Source organism: Carya illinoinensis, chromosome 6, assembly GCF_018687715.1.
Source record: "Carya illinoinensis cultivar Pawnee chromosome 6, C.illinoinensisPawnee_v1, whole genome shotgun sequence".
Classification (NCBI taxonomy): Eukaryota; Viridiplantae; Streptophyta; class Magnoliopsida; order Fagales; family Juglandaceae; genus Carya; species Carya illinoinensis.
In genome coordinates, this window is record NC_056757.1 from 21,232,856 (window position 1) to 21,252,306 (window position 19,451).

The following is a 19,451-nucleotide window of genomic DNA, read 5'->3' on the forward strand; positions in this document are numbered from 1 at the left end:
TGTGCCATAAAAAAATTATAACTTAAAATTTTTGTACATAATCTAGGCCACTGTCACACCTTCCTAAACTAAGTCTTATCCTGCAGCTTTACCTTTATAAATATTCTGATCTGAGTGGTTTAAAAAAATAAAAACAAACTAAAATGAGTTAGTGACTCAGTAAGAAACTCATTATAACGTAAACATACTTAACAAAAGGTTTTCATAAAATATTTCATGTTGAGCTTAAAATTATGACTAATCATACTGATGCTTATACTATGTATGACTGATTTATCTGAATTAACTGACTGATTTGATTTATCTGACTGATTTGACTTATCTTGTCTTATGCAACGTGAGATGTATGAGATGCATAATATATAAATAACTATAATATGCATAATGAAATATGATGAATGACGTGCTTGCAAACTTCATGACATGTGTGGTACATAAACACTGGCTTTGAAAAAACTGGCATTAATAATAATATATATAACTAGCTAACATATGTTAGTCCTAATTTATGATCAAACTAATTACCTTGTAGTGTTGCTTCCTAAAACTTCTGATATAAAATTGATCATGGTGCGGAACTAGGAGGTTTATAGTTTTGTCCAAATAACACGCGGAAGAGAGATATTTTTATAGATAAATTTGGGAGAGGGTGAAGACCAATTTGAGTTGTACTCGGTTAATTTATGCAGTGACACTAATCTGCTGAACACTCAGTTGTAATCATCTAAGAAGAGAGTTTGAATTTAAAAACATAATCTATTAGTTCATTCAATGTAGGATTAGCAGTGACTGCAACGGCATAGAAAACTTCAATCAGTGATGATTTTAAATTGAAATGAACTTGTAATGGTTGATTTTTAAATTCTAAAAAGAGTAACTCATTTAATAAATATTAAATGACTCAGTAAGAAACTCATTATAACGTAAATATACTTAATATAAGGTTTTCATAAAATATTTCATGTTGAGCTTAAAATCATGACTAATCATACTGATACTTATGCTATACATGACTGATTTATTTGAATTAACTGACTAATTTGACTTATTTTGTCTTATGCAATGTGAGATGTATGAGATGCATAATATATAAATAACTATAATATGCACAATGAAATATGATGAATGGTGTGCTTGCGAACTTCATGACATGTGTGGTACGTAAACACTGGCTTGAAAAAACTGGCATTAATAATATATATATATATATATATATAACTAGCTAACGTATGTCAGTCCTAATTTATGATCAAACTAATTACCGTGTAGTGTTGCTTCCTAAAACTTCCGATATAAAATTGATCATGGTGTGGAACTAGGAGGTTTATAGTTTTGTCCAAATAACACGTGGAAGAGATATTTTTATAGATAGATTTGGGAGAGGGTGAAGACCAATTTGAGTCGTACTCGGTTAATTTATGCAGTGATACTAATCTGCTAAACACTCAGTTTTAATCATCTAAGAAGAGAGTTTGAATTTAAAAACACAATCTATTAGTTTATTCAATGTATAATTAGCAGTGACTGCGACGGCATAGAGAATTTCAATCAGTGATGATTTTAAATTGAAATGAACTTGTAATGGTTGATTTTTAAATTCTAAAAGAGTAACTCATTCAATAAATATTAAATGGGATTTAACCTAGTTATTGAGTTTAATTAAAACTCTTAATCAACCTCAATAATTTATCACTCGTGGACTTATTCAATATGGCCCATTAAATATAATTTAGGCCTAATGAAAATTATTAATATTTCAACTTTAGAATTATTGGACTAGGTCATTATACGCATGAAAGTGACATGGTAGGACTGGATTAATGAAACGGTGCACAGTGGACAATTAGAGTGAGAACAGTTTGGTCCCGGGGGGGAGGGGGGTGTAATGGACCAAAATTTTTGGTCTATCATTTTTCCTAGACCAGACATCCCTAGGGACTGGACTGGATTATTAGCCGGTCCATTCAATCCAACCTTTTTTTTTAAATTGATTAATAAAAAAAATTATTTAAAATATTAGAATTAAGTGACTTATTGAATGAAAATTACATAATAAATTGTACAATTATTAAAATATACTAGTACTATATATTATAGTTATACATTAAAGAACATAATAATTATGTAATATTGTGATATATTAATAATTAATTATATCCAATTATTTATATAAATAATATATAAATAATAAAATATATATTTTTTATTTTCATTTGGTCCGGGTGAAAAACTCCTGGATCGGGATTGGACTGAATTAAAAAATGGCTAGTCCGATCAGTTTCTCCGAACCGGTCGAATCTCACTCTAGTGGGCAAGCACCGTTGTTTCCGTTTAATGAAACCATCTCCCTTAGCTCCCTCACCTGCCTAACCATCTCGGCAAGCACTGTTGCCTTGTCCATCTCGGCAAGAACCGGAGAAACTGACCGGACCGGTTGAATCTCACTCGTAGTGGGCAAGCACCGTTGTTTCCGTTTAATGAAACCATCTCCCTTAGCTCCCTCACCAGCCTAACCATCTCGGCAAGCATTGTTGCCTTGTCCATCTATTTTGTGGGATTCATAAAATAAGAGACATCAATTTCATTACATATTTTTCAATGAAGAAAACAAGTTCATGAACACACAAGTAGTTCCTATAAGGGTCAAATTAGCATCCTATAATTTAGTCTCAAGATAAGGTCGAAAATTAAGTTAAGAGATAAAGTCAAAAAGAGATAGAACAAGTTGACTCAGACTCATAAAATAAAAGAGATTTAGACTCCTAAAAGGAAAATACTTCACAATGCAAGTTTGACTCAATGACTTCGAGAAAATATAGCTATATATAAGGAGGAGATCTATCACAAATCAGACAAACTCTACACAAGCTCTCTACACAAAATCTCTCCACAAAATCTCCCTACGCCCAAACTCCACCATATATAGTAACTCTAAAGGATCTCCTCTAAATTCTTCAATTGTATTGTGAGATATGTGAGACTATGAGAGATTATAAAATCACCCAATATAGTAGATTTCACCCCCAAAAAACCTGTGGGCATAGGCATTATGTTAAACAACGTAAATCCATGTGTCTCTCTAGGTTTATTTTTATTTGTTTATTTATTATGTTTTTTTATGAATGAACGCGAAGAACATCGTATCGAAGCCTGAATCATCATCGTGGGTTGGAGATAATTATTTTCTCCCTTTCGGTTTATTGTGCAAATTAAGGCATTAACAGTTGGCGCGGCCTGTGGGATCGTTTTCTTATTCCTAACGTCGGAAAGGAAAGGAGGAGAATTTCACAGCTCACAGCCACCAACCCTTGTAGCATGGCGAGGCTTGATGACGTCTACCCTTCACGGATGGCGGAGCCTTCTTCTGGACACTTAGTTTCGCAATGGTGAGCAGTGCATGTCGTGCACAGTACAAGCAGAGAGCAATAAGTGGTCAGAGGTCCTCACACAAGCATCCATGAAATGGCAGGAACACAACTGACCTCTACCAAAATCCTTGGTAGTTTCTGTTGCCAGCATGGTTGTTCCTCAACCACAGAATAATGTGAACCCAAATCGACTTGCTTTGAAACCCAACAACAATATTGGAAAAACCAACCCAGGAAAGCCAAAATCAAGTCTATGGATGGAGAATCTAGACCTGTTGAAAACCCGTTTCAAGAACCTAGATTATATTAAAATCTAGACCCATTAAATAACACGTCTCAAGAACTTGGATTACAAGGAGGAACGCCACAAAGGTTGGGATTTACTTTTGATAAGTTCAAACGTTCAATCAAGAACAAGAGGAGTAAACTCAACTCACAATGAAAATTCATCAATTGTTTAACCTTCTCAAATGAGGCTACAATTGGTTTAAATAACAAACCCCAAAACCCTAAGTGAGCCGCAGGTACTGTAGTGTGAACAGTGCCCGGGCTACAGTACTTCTAAAACCTTAGTTGACTTTAAATAATAACTTTTCAAATATGCCCTTGGCAAAAATACAAGGCCTTCCCAAAAACCTTAGTTCAGTAGAAATAAGACATATATGTAGACTGACATCCTCAAGCCCACTTATTCTAAACTAATAAAATAAACTCTTTTATTGAAATAAATAAGTCCAAGGCCTTCAATAACAATAAGTCTAAGTCATGTCTTTCGTAGCATATCACGTGGATGAAAACTGGATCTTATCCTTTCAAGTCCATCTTGAATGTTGGGCTCTTGCTTAACACTTCTCAAGTACATTGCACCCCCATCCATGCATAGCTTCATTGATCTTCCTAAATCTTGATCTTGTAATTAACCCATCTGAAACTTGCAAAGGATCTTTACGACTTGGTCCACCTTGGGGCCCATCATTCCCCCTCTGCTCAAAAGGATTCGTCCTCGAATCTCCACCTGGATCAAAGGGAAAAAGATCAATAACATTGAAAATAGCAAACACATGATACTTACCTAGAAGATCAACTAGATATGAAGTATCATTAATTTTATTAAGAATTTGAACATGTCCATCCAAGCTACTTTTGTCATCAACAGGTAAAGGCATTAAATCAAAAGGAATAAGTGGATTAAAGCCAAAAACAACTTCAAAAGATGAATGAAAAATAGTAGTATGCATGGTCTTATTATATGAAAACTCTAATAATAACAAATGATACTCTCGCAAACGTTCATGCTACAATTCAATGAATGGAAAATGATACTCGCACAAATGTTCATGAAACAAATCTAAAGTCTTTATTACACCAAAATGATCACTCAAATTATATGCTACCTCAATGAATGGTAAACCGTACTCCCAAAAGTGTTCATGCAGTACGCCTAAACTCTTCTTTACACCAAAGTGACCACTCCAACTATATGCAAATTCAATGAATGGGAAAAAATACTCCCACCAATGTTTATGCAATATGTCTAAAATATTCTTTATACCAAAGTGACCACTTCAACTATATGCAAACTTAACGAATGGTAAGAACTACTCCCACTAATGGTCATGCAACACGTCTAAAGTCCTCTTTATATCAAAATTTCCCAACAGATCACATCCATGAACAAGCAACTCACGCATAAGACTAGTAGGCACACAAAGTTTTTTCTCTCTAAACAAGTACCAATCTAGTCTATAGAACTTACCAAATAATGTTTTCTCACATACTCTATACGCACTAGCCAAGCCATCATCAATAACATACAATTTCTTATCATATTCAAGTCTCAATAATTTTGTATCTAAAATGATGACAAGGACATACCTTCTTGCTAAAGCAGCTTTTTTTTCTCCTTCCCATCGCCGCCCCTTTGACCGCCCAGTTCTCTGCCTTCCGGCCACCGTTTAGTGCACCACCACCACCATTCTCTTCCCCTTCCACTAGAGATCATCCCCACTAATTTTTAGAGCCATCGAACCAGCCGTTAGCCACCGCGAGCCGCCGGAAGTCACTGCATCTGCTCTATTTTTACCCCTGTCGCCGGTTGCTTTCGCAGCCTAGAATTGCCGCTCGCCTGCGGCGTGGCCTACACCACCCACCCAGTTTTCTTCCCCTCTCACCGGTGAACATCCCCACCAAGTTTCACCTCCATCCGAGCCACCGTTAGCCACCACGAGCTCCTCCAAGCCATACGGTTTTTCACCAATTCCAGCGTCGTCGCACCACCTCCGACCACCATCTCTTCACAGCTTCTTCCCCTATCTCTTGCCGACCTAACCACCCATTTCTGCCCTCGATCCGTTGCCGGAGCAGCTCCCACGAGCTCAACTCCGTTCAGCCCCTTTTTGGCCTTTGACCGCCATTTCCACCACCACCCACGGTCAAACCTCGTTTCCTTTAGCTTCATAAATATCTCAAGACCATTCCCTATCAATTTCGTGCCTTGGTTTATCCCCGTTCGAAAGTGGGTAATTTATTACCCACGGCCACAGTGTAAATTACACCGTTACGTTGCTTTTCCTCCGCCGCTTACAACGCCGCGAGCTTTCTAAAAATACTGTATAGCGCTGTAAGTATTTTCCAAACTCTACTTTTAGATTTAAATATATTTTGCTCCTACAATAATTATTTAACTGCTAGTTGGTTGATTCCGGACTGAGTTCGAGGAGTTCGGGGGTTGAATGGATTGAGGACGGAGTTGTTTGGTTGATGTTGTTTTTTGTTTGAGATATTTGAGCCTTGATGTTTGCTTTGTATAGAGCACGCATCTTCATGTTTAAAAAGGGAAAACCGGGTTTTTCATGTAGTTGCATGCATGTACATGTGTTTGAAAAATGAAAGCCGTGCTGGTAAGTGAGAAATGATTTATGGTATATGTGAACGGTTGGACTGACTGGTTTGAGTCAGAGGCACGCGTAGGGATGGTGGTAAGCAGGGATGGTGGTAGAATCCCGCCTACGGTGCACGCGTAGGGATGGTGGTGAGCAGGGATGGTGGTAGAGTCCCGCCTATGATTCTCGCCTACGGTGCATGCGTAGGGATAGTGGTGAGCAGGGATGGTGGTAAAGTCCCGCCTGCGATTTCCGCCTACAGTGCTCTGATGGTTTGGTTAATGGGCCATTTTCTGGGAAAATGGCAAGGTTTTGTATGAGGATATTGCGATTCATTTTCTGGGAAAATGGTGGTTTGGGCCATTATCTGGGATAATAGCAAGGCTTGGTTTTATACGATATGTTTTTGGGCCAAATGAGATTTTGGCGTGCGTGGAAAAAATGTGATTTTATGGGATGAGAGCATCTGCATTCTTTCATGCATATTGTGGAGTTTATTATGTTTTTATCTAGTGGTGTTTGGAGTTTACTTACCTGCGGCACCATTTTTGGTATCGTAGATTTTGGTGCAGAGATCGAGGATGAGGAGGAGGAGACTGAGCCCGAGGATGCGGCTCCACCGGGATTCTGATGTTATGTTTTGTATGTGATTTAAAATTATATTTGTGGTTGTAATATTCTATTCTATATGTTTTTGAACAGCTTTGTATTAAACAAGAAAAATTCTGGTACTTAGTTATTGACTTTTCCTTTCGCTGCGTTTTTCTTGTGCACATTCGTTGCTTATATACACACTTAGCACACGTCGATAGGGTGATGACCCGTGATGTCATCATCTGGACGTCTCGATTTTTCCGTGTTCGTGCGTGGGGATTTGGGGGCGTCACAAAAAATTTGTTAAATTCGTTAGTATTAAAATTCTTCTTAGCGTAAAAACTTACTTCTCTCTTTGTTTTTCTCTTACTTTCTTCACTTTTACTTTTCTTTTCAATCTCATTTTTCTTTTCACTCTTTTTTTTTTTTCTTTCACTCTCTTTTTCCTTTTCACTCTCTTTTTTCTTTTTAGTCTCTCTCTTTTCTTCAGTCTCTTTATTCTTTTCACTCTCTCTCTTTTCTTCGGTCTCTTTATTCTTTTCACTCTCTATTTTCTTTTCACTCTCTATTTTTTCTTCTCTCTCTTTGATCTTTTCACTCTCTCATTCTGTTGAGGTTTTGGTCTCACTATTTCTTTTTTTCTCAATCTCACTTTCACTCTTTTTTTTTTTTTTTTTTTATCAATCTCACTTTCTCCCTTTCTTTTTTGATCAATCTCACTTTCTCTCTTTCTTTTTTGATCAACCTCACTTGTCAATTTCAGTTGGTCCTCATGGACCTGTGTTGGAGTTAAAGGAGCAAGTTTGATTGTTTTTCCATCCTTTTCAAAACTGTACATGTTCCTAAACCAATTATAGATCACTCTCCTATCACACTGCCACGTCCTCCCCAACAAAATATGGCCAGCACGCATAGGCACTACATCACAAAGTACCTCATCCTTGTACCTCCCAATTGAAAAAGATACTAACACTTGCTTATTTACCCTAACCTCCCCATAATCATTTAACCACTGCAACTTGTATGGTCTGGAGTGTTTCAAAGTAGGTAAATTCAATTTCTCAACTAAGGTAGTACTAGCAACATTAGTATAACTTCCCCCATCAATGATCATACTACATACCTTGTTGTTGATGTGACATCTAGTATGAAAAATGTTCTCTCTTTGCTGCTCTATATCATCCATCTTAAATTCTGTATTGGCAGCACGCCTAATGACAAGAAACTCACCATACTCTTCATTCTTATCGTAGCTATTCTCAATACTAGGCTCACGTCTTCTCCTATCTCTCCCACTTTGCAAATTTCTAATCAATGCACCTTGTTGTTCCATCTTATCCCTCACTTTCCCCAACTTCAAATTTAGCCTTTCAAACTTTTGTTGCATGGACTGCAACACAAAGAATTCATTATCTGCCATCCCCTTCGGCATTGAGTCACTATTATGAAACATAGTACATGTTGCACAAAAAGAATGTTAGTAAAAAAAAAGACCTCACACGCTCTCCCTCACGTGTTTACACTCAAATAATGGCACTTCACTCGTGTTTCACTCTTAATTGATTTTTTTTCGGTAATGATCTCACACTCTCTTGCCTTTTAGCTCAAGAGTTTTCCCACTCAAGTTCTTTCAAAACTAATTGAACTAAATCAAGACAATACAACCTTGTTTTATCCCAACTAATAATTAGGTCCTAGAAATAAGAACAAGAGAAACACGGAAGGAATAAAACGACAAGGGAATTAAGGAAATTATTGGAATGGAAGAGTAACTATAACACAAGATACCAACTAGATAGATGTATTCAGCCCCTTTAAAGATAACGTTCAATCAATGCCAAACCACTCAATTTCATATGGCAAAGTATTTCAAACAACTATATCCAAAATCATTTTCTTTCTCTTCTTTTTTTTTCGATTTTTTTTTCTTTTTTTTTCTTCTCTTTTCCTTTCTTTTCTTTTTTTTTTCCTTTCCTTTCCTTTCCTTTTCTTTCCTTTTTTTTTTCTTTTCTTTTCTCAACAATTCAACCACAAACAGATATTCAATTGTGATAATCAAACAATTGAATTCAATCACATAAAAAATTGACAAGAAAAATAGGAGGGAATCAATGAATTCTTAGAAATTTCAAAGCCTAGATGGTACAAATTTAGACAACCCTCAAACAAAGAATTTAGTCATCCTATGATGATGAACATGAAACCCAAATGATAGAATAATTTAGCAACCCTAGGAAAAACAAAGTTCTGCTTTTTTTTTTTTTTTGGTAACCCTAGAATAATGAAGTCCTAGAATTAAAGATGCGATAAATAAAAGATAGAATCAGACCTGATTGGAAACCTTGCCCTGATACTAAATGATGTGAACCTCAATTGACTTGCTTTGAGACCCAACAACAATTTTGGAAAAACCAACCCAAGAAAGCTAAAATCAAGTCTATGGATGGAGAATCTAAACCCGTTGAGAACCCGTTTCAAGAACCTAGATTATTTTAAAATCTAGACCCATTGAAGAACATGTCTCAAGAACCCGGATTACAAGGAAGAACGCCACAAAGGTTGAGATTTACCTTTGATAAGTTCAAACGTTCAATCAAGAACAAGAGGAGTAAACTCAACTCACAATGAAAATTCATCAATTGTCTAACCTTCTCAAATGAGGCTACAAGTGGTTTAAATAACAATCTCCAAAACCCTAAGTGTGTCGCGGATACTGTAGAGTGAACAGTGTCCAGGCTATAGTACTTCTAAAAACCTAGTTGACTTTAAATAATAACTTTTCAAATATGCCCTTGGCCAAAAAATAAGGCCTTTTCAAAAACCCTAATTCAGTAGAAATAAGATATATGTGTGGGCTGACATCCTCAAGCCTACTTATTCTAAACTAATAAAATAAGGTCTTTTATTGAAATAAATAAGTCCAAGGCCTTCAATACCAATAAGCTCAAGTCGTGTCTTTCGTAGCATATCACGTGGATGAAAACTGGATCTCCTCCTTTCAAGTCCATCTTGAATGTTGGACTCTTGCTAAACACGTCTCAAATAGATTGCACCCCCATCCATGCATAGCTTCCTTGATCTTGTAATTAACCCATCTGAAACTTGCAAAGGATCTTTACGACTTGATCCACCTTGGGGCCCATCACAGAAGATGTTCGTGTAGGCATAGCGAAGGCAGAGGATGCATGCTGCCGAAGGATTACCAAACCAGGCATCCATGTGCCAGTGAGACCATCACTGACCACTGTCTATCTCACTATGACCTTCTATCATCGGAGTTTCGATTACCAACCACAACAGTGATCCTCACCCACCAACACTGATGCTCACCATAGGAGCTGTTCACAAAACAACTTGCCCATGTAGCTCAACCCAACAAGCTATAAACTTGCCCATGGCGGGATGACAGCTTGCTAGCCATACACGCCTTTATAGAGTCTCAAGCTGGAGGCCAACATGCATGGTGTTTTGTTCACCGGTGTCTTCTACTATTGCCATGGTGCCCTTTCCCAGCAAGCTATAAACTGTGGTGCCTAACCTCCACGACCATCCTCTTCCACAGCAGCTCAAGATCGAAACCATACAACTCGACAGCTACACTGTAGCTAATGCCATCGTACTGCTCCTCGTCACCCTCACGGCAAGCTAAACCTTGCCAGCCTCACCTAAATAGTTCACATGACCCTTGGCAATCGGCTACACCCCCATAAATTTTGTCGTCCCCTTTGGTGGACAACGACTTCCTTGCCGCCTACTTTCACACGGTTTCCTACCGAGTACTTGACAGAGACACAAAGCAAGGCGCAGCTTGCCCATGGCAGCTAGGGGTGTTGGTAGTCCGGTCTGGTCTGGTCTTGTGAATTTTCAATTCATCATTTTTTCCGGACTGGACCGACTTGAACATCCATAGGGATCAGACTGGACCAGCAGCTATCAGTCTGGTCAGTCCATTCGGTCTTATCTAATTAATTAATTATTTTTTTCTTCATTTTTTTTCCAAATAAATTAATAATTTTTTATTTAAGTTACTAAATTAAAATTAAGTGAATTATTAATGTAGATTATGTAACTAACTCATTAAAGAAATATTTTAAATGGTCAATGATAATAAATTAGATGAAAATTACATCATTAACTTATATAATTATTACATATAAAACTAATATATTTAAATATTAAAAATATTTTAAAAATATATATAGGAATTCGGTCTAGTCCGGTCCAAAATTTATAGACCTTGAGACCATTCGGTCCCCAATTTTTAGGACCAGGATTGGACCAAATGGTTTCGGTCCGGTCCGGTCCGTTTTTCCGATTCAGACCAACCGACGCTCATCCCTAATAGCAACAAAAAGCAAAAGAGGATTTACAAATGGGAAAGAGAATACCTTCTAGTAGGTCTGGCTAATGTTCCCCATATAACATCCTACCATTAGTTTTTAGACACACAGGCATTCCACCACAGTTAGTGTGAACCACACTACATGAAATTATCAACTAGACAGCCCCCTCCCCTTCCTTTGCACAAAATAGAACCCCTCCCCTTCCCCTATGCAAAATCATCCCCTCCCCTTCGTAGCAACTCGCAACTCCTTTGACTAGATATACTCAGCTCCTTGTAGGTTAAGCCTTTTTTTTCCAAATATTTTAAGCTTCGTTGTCGATTCCTCTTTTGAATCAAGAAAGTTTTTGTTGACATCGTTTTTATATCGACTTAATAAATATATAAATGAATATTGGTGCTAACTTTTAATTTTGAGGAACCAATTAAAAACTGATATGATTTTTTGTTAGATTCGACTATATAAGCCAAATATGCTCTCTACTTTGAAGTGTTTTTCTCCAACCTTGTATAAGAAGCCCGCGCTCTTATGAGAAATGTGGCATTCCTGACATAAGTATAGCATAGCATACTGCATTACAGTAAGACCGTGCACTTTCACCTTTTGTTTGTGAATAATTTAAAATAAAGTGATTCTCAAAATAAGATTTGCTCTTATCTTGTAATGAAATAATCTTGCAAGAACTCTAAATTATTTTTTAATTTCTGTTTATGGTGCTCTAAACTTGCAAAAAAGATGCAGCACAGATGGTGTTTTCTTCTTATGCAAAATTAATCTCTGCAACTGATAACAACTATTGTCGCAGCCTGGGTCAATGACTCCTGGGGCAAGTCTCAGCCTGGGTCAGTAAACAACTGAGATGATGGGTAAGTCGCAGCATCAAAATGATGCTGGTGGACTAGTGGAGGTGGATGCGGGAGGTGGAAGGCTGATGGGAGGTGGATTGGTGGGTAAGTTGCAGCTTCTCAGTTTCCAGCTTTCTCTTCTTTTTCCCTTTGCCCTTTTCTATACCATGTGACCGAGTGTAGTAGTTTTTTGGTGTAATTTTTGACTTGTCAGATTTTAATAGGAGGCTATTAATAGCCTAATATTAGCCGGACCGCTTAGAAACGGCTTTGAAAGGGAAAATCGCAAAAAATAAAATAAAAATAATATTCAAATAAGAACAATGCGAAAAGCAGTCGGCATCAAACAATCTCTGAAATGGTTAAATTGCTTGGGTTTGTCTCTCCCAAACTTAATATTTTAACTTTATTTACACTAACAAACTTGGTTTTTAGAGATTCCCCCACAAAAGTCATTGGGTTTCACAAGAAGCTTAGTAGCTACATGCCTTGGGAATACACTTCACTGAAAATCACCTATGTGGCGCGGAACACCAACTACAAAGCCAATCACTGTTATTGCTCGGTCATCTCAATTTGTCATCAACAAAATAGATCGTTCAGTATCGCGGGCATCTCGGGCCTTCATCAATGCCAAAGCATGGATGCTTGCGGGCATCGCCTGTGTGTCACTAGCCTTCATCACACTCTAACTCTAGCGAAATGACTTTGATTTATAAATCTTAAACTTGTAATTTGTTTTATATTTACCTATTTGGCTTTTGCTAAAAACCTCTCAGGATGGGTGAACTTCGCCTCACACCAGTGGCCTCACCAAAGTTGAGTCTCTAGACTCGCAGTGAACAACGGTCCTTAAACACCAATTACTAGCCCAAGCTCATAGTGCCCATGAAAAAGGGGGCGGAGGCAAAAGACCACACGACCCTGAAACACAAATGATGAGCCCAAAGACATGAGGTGCTCACAAAAAAGAGTGCGAAGGTCAAAAGACCACGCGACACTTAAACACAAATGATGAGCCCAGAGACTCGCGGTAGCCACTAAAAAGGGCATAGAGATCAAAGGTAATGCAACCCTTAAACACCAATGATGAGTCCAAATACTCTCAATGCCATGAAAAAAAGATGCAAAGGTCAAGAGACCACGCGACCCATGCACAACGCCTTTTCCAGCAAACATCGAATATTTATGGTCACGCCGCAATTGCCGCCAACGAGTTACCTTCAGGAACGAGCCACTGAGCTTCAAAACCTCCTTGCTCGGGTTTTATTCGAGAAAGGGTCGACGAGCTCGACAACCGCCTAATATGGACCTAGGGAGTCAACGAGCTCTCTGACCACTTAGTGTGGATTACTACCAACAACAAAATGGGAACGTCAATAACAATTTATACCAAGGGGCAAAAAAATTACTATTACCAGCAATAGCAAAAACGATCACAAAAATATACACAAAAAATTAATCATGGAAATATGCACTATTTGCCGACAATAAACAATTTCTTAGGCAAACATCCACATAAATAAACAAACTCAAAACCAAGCTTGGCGCTCACCCCTGACGCGATCAAGTGCATCTCTAGTAAAGCCGAGCTCTGGGCTCGAAACTATTGTGGTCAAGTAAATCTCCCACCCAAGTATAGCTCCACGCTCACACCTAATGCAGTCGAGTACATCTCCCTTCTATCTTTTCAAATTGAGTTCTTCAGCACTTAGCACAAAACAAATAGGAAACCAAAGGACCAATTTTTAAAATTTATTCTGCAGATTATTGACTTGAAGATTCTCAATTCTCCAGCAAATCGCCCTTAAGAATTGCTGGCATCTGTAGAGGTCAAATCAACAGCCTATAATTTAGCCTCAAGACAAGATCAAAAATCAAGTTAAGAAATAAAGCCAAGAAGAGATTGGACAAGTTGACTTAGACTTCTAAAAGAAAAAGGACTCACTCTTAAAAAGAAAATATTTTACAAAGTAAGTTGGACTTAATCACTCTAAGAAAATAGATCTCTATCTATGGAGGAGATCCCCCACAAAATAGACAAACTCTACACAAGCTCTCTACACAAAATCTCTCCACAAAAACTCCCTACGCCTAAACTCCACCACACATAGCTGCTCCAAAAGATTTTCCCTAAGTTCATTCATTGTATTTTGAGTATATAAGGTCATGAGAGATTATAAAATCACCCATCATAGTGGATTTTTCCTCCAAATAATCATGGATGTAGGCATTATGCCGAACCATATAAATCCATGCGCCTCTCTATATTTTTTTTATTTGCTTATTTATTACGTATTTTATGGATAAATGCAAAAAATACATCATCGAAGCTCAAAACATCATTGTGGCGCGATTATAATTCTTTCTTCCCTTCCAGTATGCATTGCAAATGAAGGCATTAAGAGTCCCATTTCTATTGATCTGCATTAATTACTTTGATCAAGTTTGGAAGGACATTGCGAAGAGTGCGATGTTGATCATTGATTCGTTTCCTACATCTTCTCTCTACCTCTCTGTGTTTCTTGGCATTAAGTTGTTTGGTCTCAGCTTTTGATTTGAGTTTGAATAATGATCCAAGGTTGATGGTATCGATGGAACTTGTCCTTTTTATTCTATAACAATAATCCTCTTGAAAAAAAATAAATATATCTAAAGATCTTCAAATATAGAAACGAGATTGAGTGCGATCGAAACTCATATTGGAAATAGGACCCATTAATCGGTTTCCTAAAAGGGAATAAAAAAACTCTAAATAATCAAAAAGTCAGTGGGTTGCAGAGTTTGGGAGCTTATCAACCAAAGATGCCGCCGACAGAGTTCACGTCGTTTGCCGAAGAGAGTAGTGGGATCTGAAGATGATCCGAATGGGGGGACAAAAATAGCTTTGCCGTCGTCGTCGACTTCTTTTTCTACAGTTTTTTATTTTATTTTTTATAATATAGACTGCGCATGTGTACGCAAAAGTCACCGTCAAAATACTGATAAATGTTGCGAGTTGAAAGGATCGAGATAGATAGCTTTTTGCAAACCGGCGAAAACCAACGTATATAATATGCAATTTGAGAAATAATATTTATAGTGGAATATAAAAAGATCACGTAATTTTTTTTTAAAAATATGTAAATATGAGATTTATAAAAATGAATTAATTTTTTAAAAATTAATCACGTTTTTTTTTAAAGTATATGACGTTTGTACATTCTGTGACTATATCTAATATTAATTTTTTAATTTATTTTTTAATTTTTAAAATAAATATATTTTTTTAAATTTTAGTATATTTTAATTAAAAAGAATTCACATCCATTTGTGTACTATTAAGAGAAATAATATTTCTAATTATTAAATGTATAAATACGAATTCTTTTTTTTTTAATGAGTAAATATGAGGTATAAATAAAATTGAAAAATTTGGTTGTAAACGAATTTGTTCATTAATACGTGCATACATTCAATATGATTGGTCAGAAAGTCAAACTTTAATAAAAATTATGTCAATTTAAATTATAGATATAAAAATAGTAATATTGGTACGCAGATTAGTACATAAATTCATTTGTATATAACAAAATTTATAACAAATTATTTTTTAATAATAAATTTTACTATTTTTTTATTAGAAGAGCACGAACACGACCGGACTCTATCTACCATTACTCGAGCAAACGTACTCCTCCAAGCTTTGGGTGGCGCTACTGTGCCGCTCGCATATGCCGCTTGAAGATGACCGCCTAATGTGTCTTGCCACATCATGCTATATTAAAAAAAACACAAAAAAGGATTGAACGAAATATAGATGTAATTTGAGATTCATCCATGATATACGCTCGACTCCCTTGCCCTCTCCTTGCTCTACAATCGCCCTCCTGTCGTCGTGCCGTCACCATGCCGTCGCCGTCCCATCACTAAATATGAACATCGTCTCCCTCCTCCAAATTTGGCAGCGTAGAGCTGCTTTGAAGAAGTGGATTTACTCACACGGTGGCAGAGCTTTGCCACCCAGATCTGGCCATATATTGAGCTTTGAACAAGTGACTTTATTCTTCATATGTTCTTGGTGTCTGGACTGAAATAGAGGACATTTTGTTTGGCAACTGATGTTTGATTCGAGCAAAAAAAAAAAAAAGGATACCAGTTTCATTCTACTAGAAACAATGGATGCTTTCTCAGCCCCTTTCCTATTCACTCCTTCTCCACTAGAAAACACCAGCCAAAAGAATAGGAGACTACTTGAGCTTGTCTAATAAAAAGAATATATTTTCAAAACAGAGTCCTTAAGCTACAAGGGAAATTTTATATTCAACATCAAGAATATATTTGTAAAGACTTCACGCAATAGGGTTCAATTTTTTATTAACAATAGGTGGGTTTCAAGAACAGAGTATGAACTATACCAGGTGGGTTTATGTAGAAAAAACTGTCGGTGAGTAAAAAATCTACCATGAAAAAACTAAACAAAGAAAAAGAACATTGAATCGCTTACAAAATCCAGCCAAACTAATTCTTTTTTTTTACCTTTTGTATATAATCTACCGTGAAAAAGAACACTAAATCGCGTAAATAATCTACTGTGAAAAAACTAGATAAAGAAAAAGAACATTAAATCGTGTATAAAGAAAAATTATCAGTGAGTACATAATCCAACCAAGCTCAATTTTTTTAACCTTTTGCTCACCACTAAATCGCATCGGAGTGAATACACAAAGAAATTAGTGAGAGTCTAGGCAATCTCAATACATAGAGAAGCTGAAGGACCAAATCGTGTGTGGAATTTCTATGGATGAAAACTCGTCGGAAATGGAGCCGAGAGTGGTAGTCGGCGCCGTAAGAGGGGGGAGAAGATGGATGTGAAGGCTCAGTCTTCGACTCTTCACAGCGCACACACAAACAGCCTAAGCACGTGAAAGCGGTTGAATTTTTTTCTCTTGATGGCATGCCACATCATGCTCTACGTCAGCCACCACGTCAGGCGGTCATTTGGAGTGGGCAAACGCAGGCGGCAGGGTAGCTTTATCCCCAAGCTTTTCCTACTATACCCACGTGTGCACACGTCAAAGCCCGTCCTACGAGGGCGCATTTTAAAATGTTACCGTTGGCCTCGAGACGGAAACCCAAAAACGAAAAAAACTAGCCGTTGCCTCAAGTGTTTGGCTTCCATTTCCTCGGTGACAAATCTATTTCTGCAGCCCCTCTTTCTCGATCTCATCGCGTTTAGACTGAAAGGAAAAAAAAAAAAAAAAACCTCCAACCGGTTCGCTAGCCTTCTTCTGCGGTTGAACAAAATTTCTCTGCCAGCATCTTCCTAGAATTTGAAGGTATACCATTTTCCTTCTCTCCATCAATTTGGAAAGGGGAAAACCCACAAATTTTTATTTTGTTATCTAACCCGAAGATTTATAGACAGAAAAAGGTAGTTATGGCTTCAAGAACAGTCGCTAAAGATATAATCACCCTTCGAGGTTCAGCGGCAATTGTCAGCGAGTTCTTTGGTACATGTCATCATATTTTTAGACTTTTTAGTTCTTGGGTCTTTTTATAGAAATCTTGCCTGATCTTTGTATTTCTTTGGAATTCCTCTTTCAGGGTATGCTGCAAACAGGTAGCAACATCGGATCTTAAATTTTCTCTCATCTTTTTGTTGTTTTTATTTGTTTAATTTTGAAATGTTTATGTTGGGTCCTGAAAATTGTTAGTATTCTGTACAATCGCGGAGTATACCCGGAAGAAAGTTTTGCAAAGGTGAAAAAATATGGGCTTCCAATGTTGCTTACTCAGGATGAGGGTGTCAAATCCTTCATTGCCAGCTTAACCGCTCAGCTTTCTGGTAAATTCTTCCGTTCATATTAAGCTTTTAGTATTGAGTTTGGATACAAATGAAATGTAGGAAAAAGGAAAAAAAAAAAAAACAATTAAAAATCGTAAGGCTCAGATTGTTTGCTGGTTTTATGTACTTCACATCATCTGGGCTAATGAAGTATCATGCAACATTTAGTATTTGAAAAGAAAAACTTGAAATTTTATGTTATGATTCTTATTGTGTTGTTATCGGGTTTGGTTCTCTTCCAATTTGTGAGCATCTATACTGAGGGTTTATGCTTAATGCGTCTGTTCAAATTTGATGACTGAAATGTTTGGGTTTCATGTAAAAAGAATGGCTGGAATCTGGAAAGTTACAGAGAATTGTTCTTGTAATAATGAGTAAGGCCACCAATGAGGTCCTAGAAAGGTGGAACTTTAGCATTGAAACCGACGGCGAGGTTGTCGAGAAGGGGTAATTTATCGAACCTGGATGTCGACTTGTTTTTCCTTGTGATTGGAATGCATTTAAGAAGTCACTAATTCATCTGGTTTCAGGGTCTCAAGAGAGAAGAGTGACAAGGAAATCATGAGGGAGATACAGGCTATTATGCGCCAGATTGCTTCAAGCATTACCTACTTGCCATGCCTTGACGAACCTTGTAAAGAAACCATTCGATTTGCCCTCATAGTTTCCCATTACTTTTTGTGATTATTCTAAGGCGAATCGCTTTGTTTTAGGTGTGTTTGATGTGTTGGCATACACCGATAAAGATGTTGCAATTCCCTTCACTTGGATTGAGAGCGACCCCAAACTTATAGCTAATCCACAAATGGTAAAATTGCATTCCTTTGATACAAAGGTGAGTGAAAATGTCAATTTTGATTTGATAGATTAGAATTTTTGGTTGGTAAGAGTGTTTAGTAAAGTGGTTTGCTGGGTTGTGCAGATTCACAAGGTTGACACTCTTGTTTCGTACAAGAACGATGAATGGGACGAGCAGTAGAGAAAGAATCCTTCCGTGATTGGTTCCTTTGTTTTGTTTGAGTGGTGATTGTGAATCTTTTATTCACATTTTGTACGAAATGTCCATTTATTTTTTGGCTGACTTGCTTCCTTTTTTCGTTTTTTTGGGAGAAACGAAGTGTAGAATGCATGTCTTCCTCTTGGCTGACACATTCTGTCATGCCGTGGATATAGTTGTACTACAAACAGGAATGTGAATGTGAATAAATGGTTCAAGAAAATTGGATTGCTCTATCAGGTTATAGATAGAACATGAGTTTGTTGATTAAAAAGGAACTGAGTGCACCGTGTTTGACATGAAACTAGTAGGGTTTCAGTTCAAGAAAATCGGATTGCTGTATAACGTCTGAAACTATGGATACATTTATTTCATGAGCTTCTTGATTGCTAAAAGGAATTGAGCGTGCGTTTGATATTAAAGTATAGAGGAATGATAGGGACAATTTTTACACAACTTGACCGCCTGGGGTTGAGTAGCGTCAAGAAAATTGGATTGCCATCAGTGTCAGAAACACATACTATATACATATTTGAACTGCTGCATGGAAGAGAACAATAGTTTGCATAAAGAAAGAGGGGGCTGGGGTTGCTTT

At 37.2% G+C, this 19,451-nt stretch overlaps 1 protein-coding gene across 3 annotated transcripts; it reads left to right on the plus strand.

Moving 5' to 3' along the window:
* Positions 1–17,192: 17,192 nt before the first annotated feature.
* On the plus strand, positions 17,193–19,130 carry LOC122312954 (mitotic spindle checkpoint protein MAD2-like). Of its 3 annotated transcripts, none has more exons than XM_043127631.1 (8): positions 17,193–17,350; positions 17,436–17,524; positions 17,619–17,634; positions 17,729–17,859; positions 18,186–18,306; positions 18,390–18,493; positions 18,573–18,694; positions 18,782–19,130. In XM_043127631.1, the coding sequence occupies exons 2-8, from the start codon at positions 17,452–17,454 to the stop codon at positions 18,836–18,838; spliced, it is 624 nt and encodes a 207-aa protein (XP_042983565.1). In that variant the 5' UTR covers positions 17,193–17,350; positions 17,436–17,451; the 3' UTR covers positions 18,839–19,130. The 3 variants fall into 3 exon arrangements, with proteins under 3 accessions (XP_042983565.1, XP_042983566.1, XP_042983564.1); XM_043127632.1 differs by having other exon boundaries at positions 17,194–17,350; positions 17,440–17,524; XM_043127630.1 differs by having other exon boundaries at positions 17,219–17,524.
* Positions 19,131–19,451: the final 321 nt, after the last annotated feature.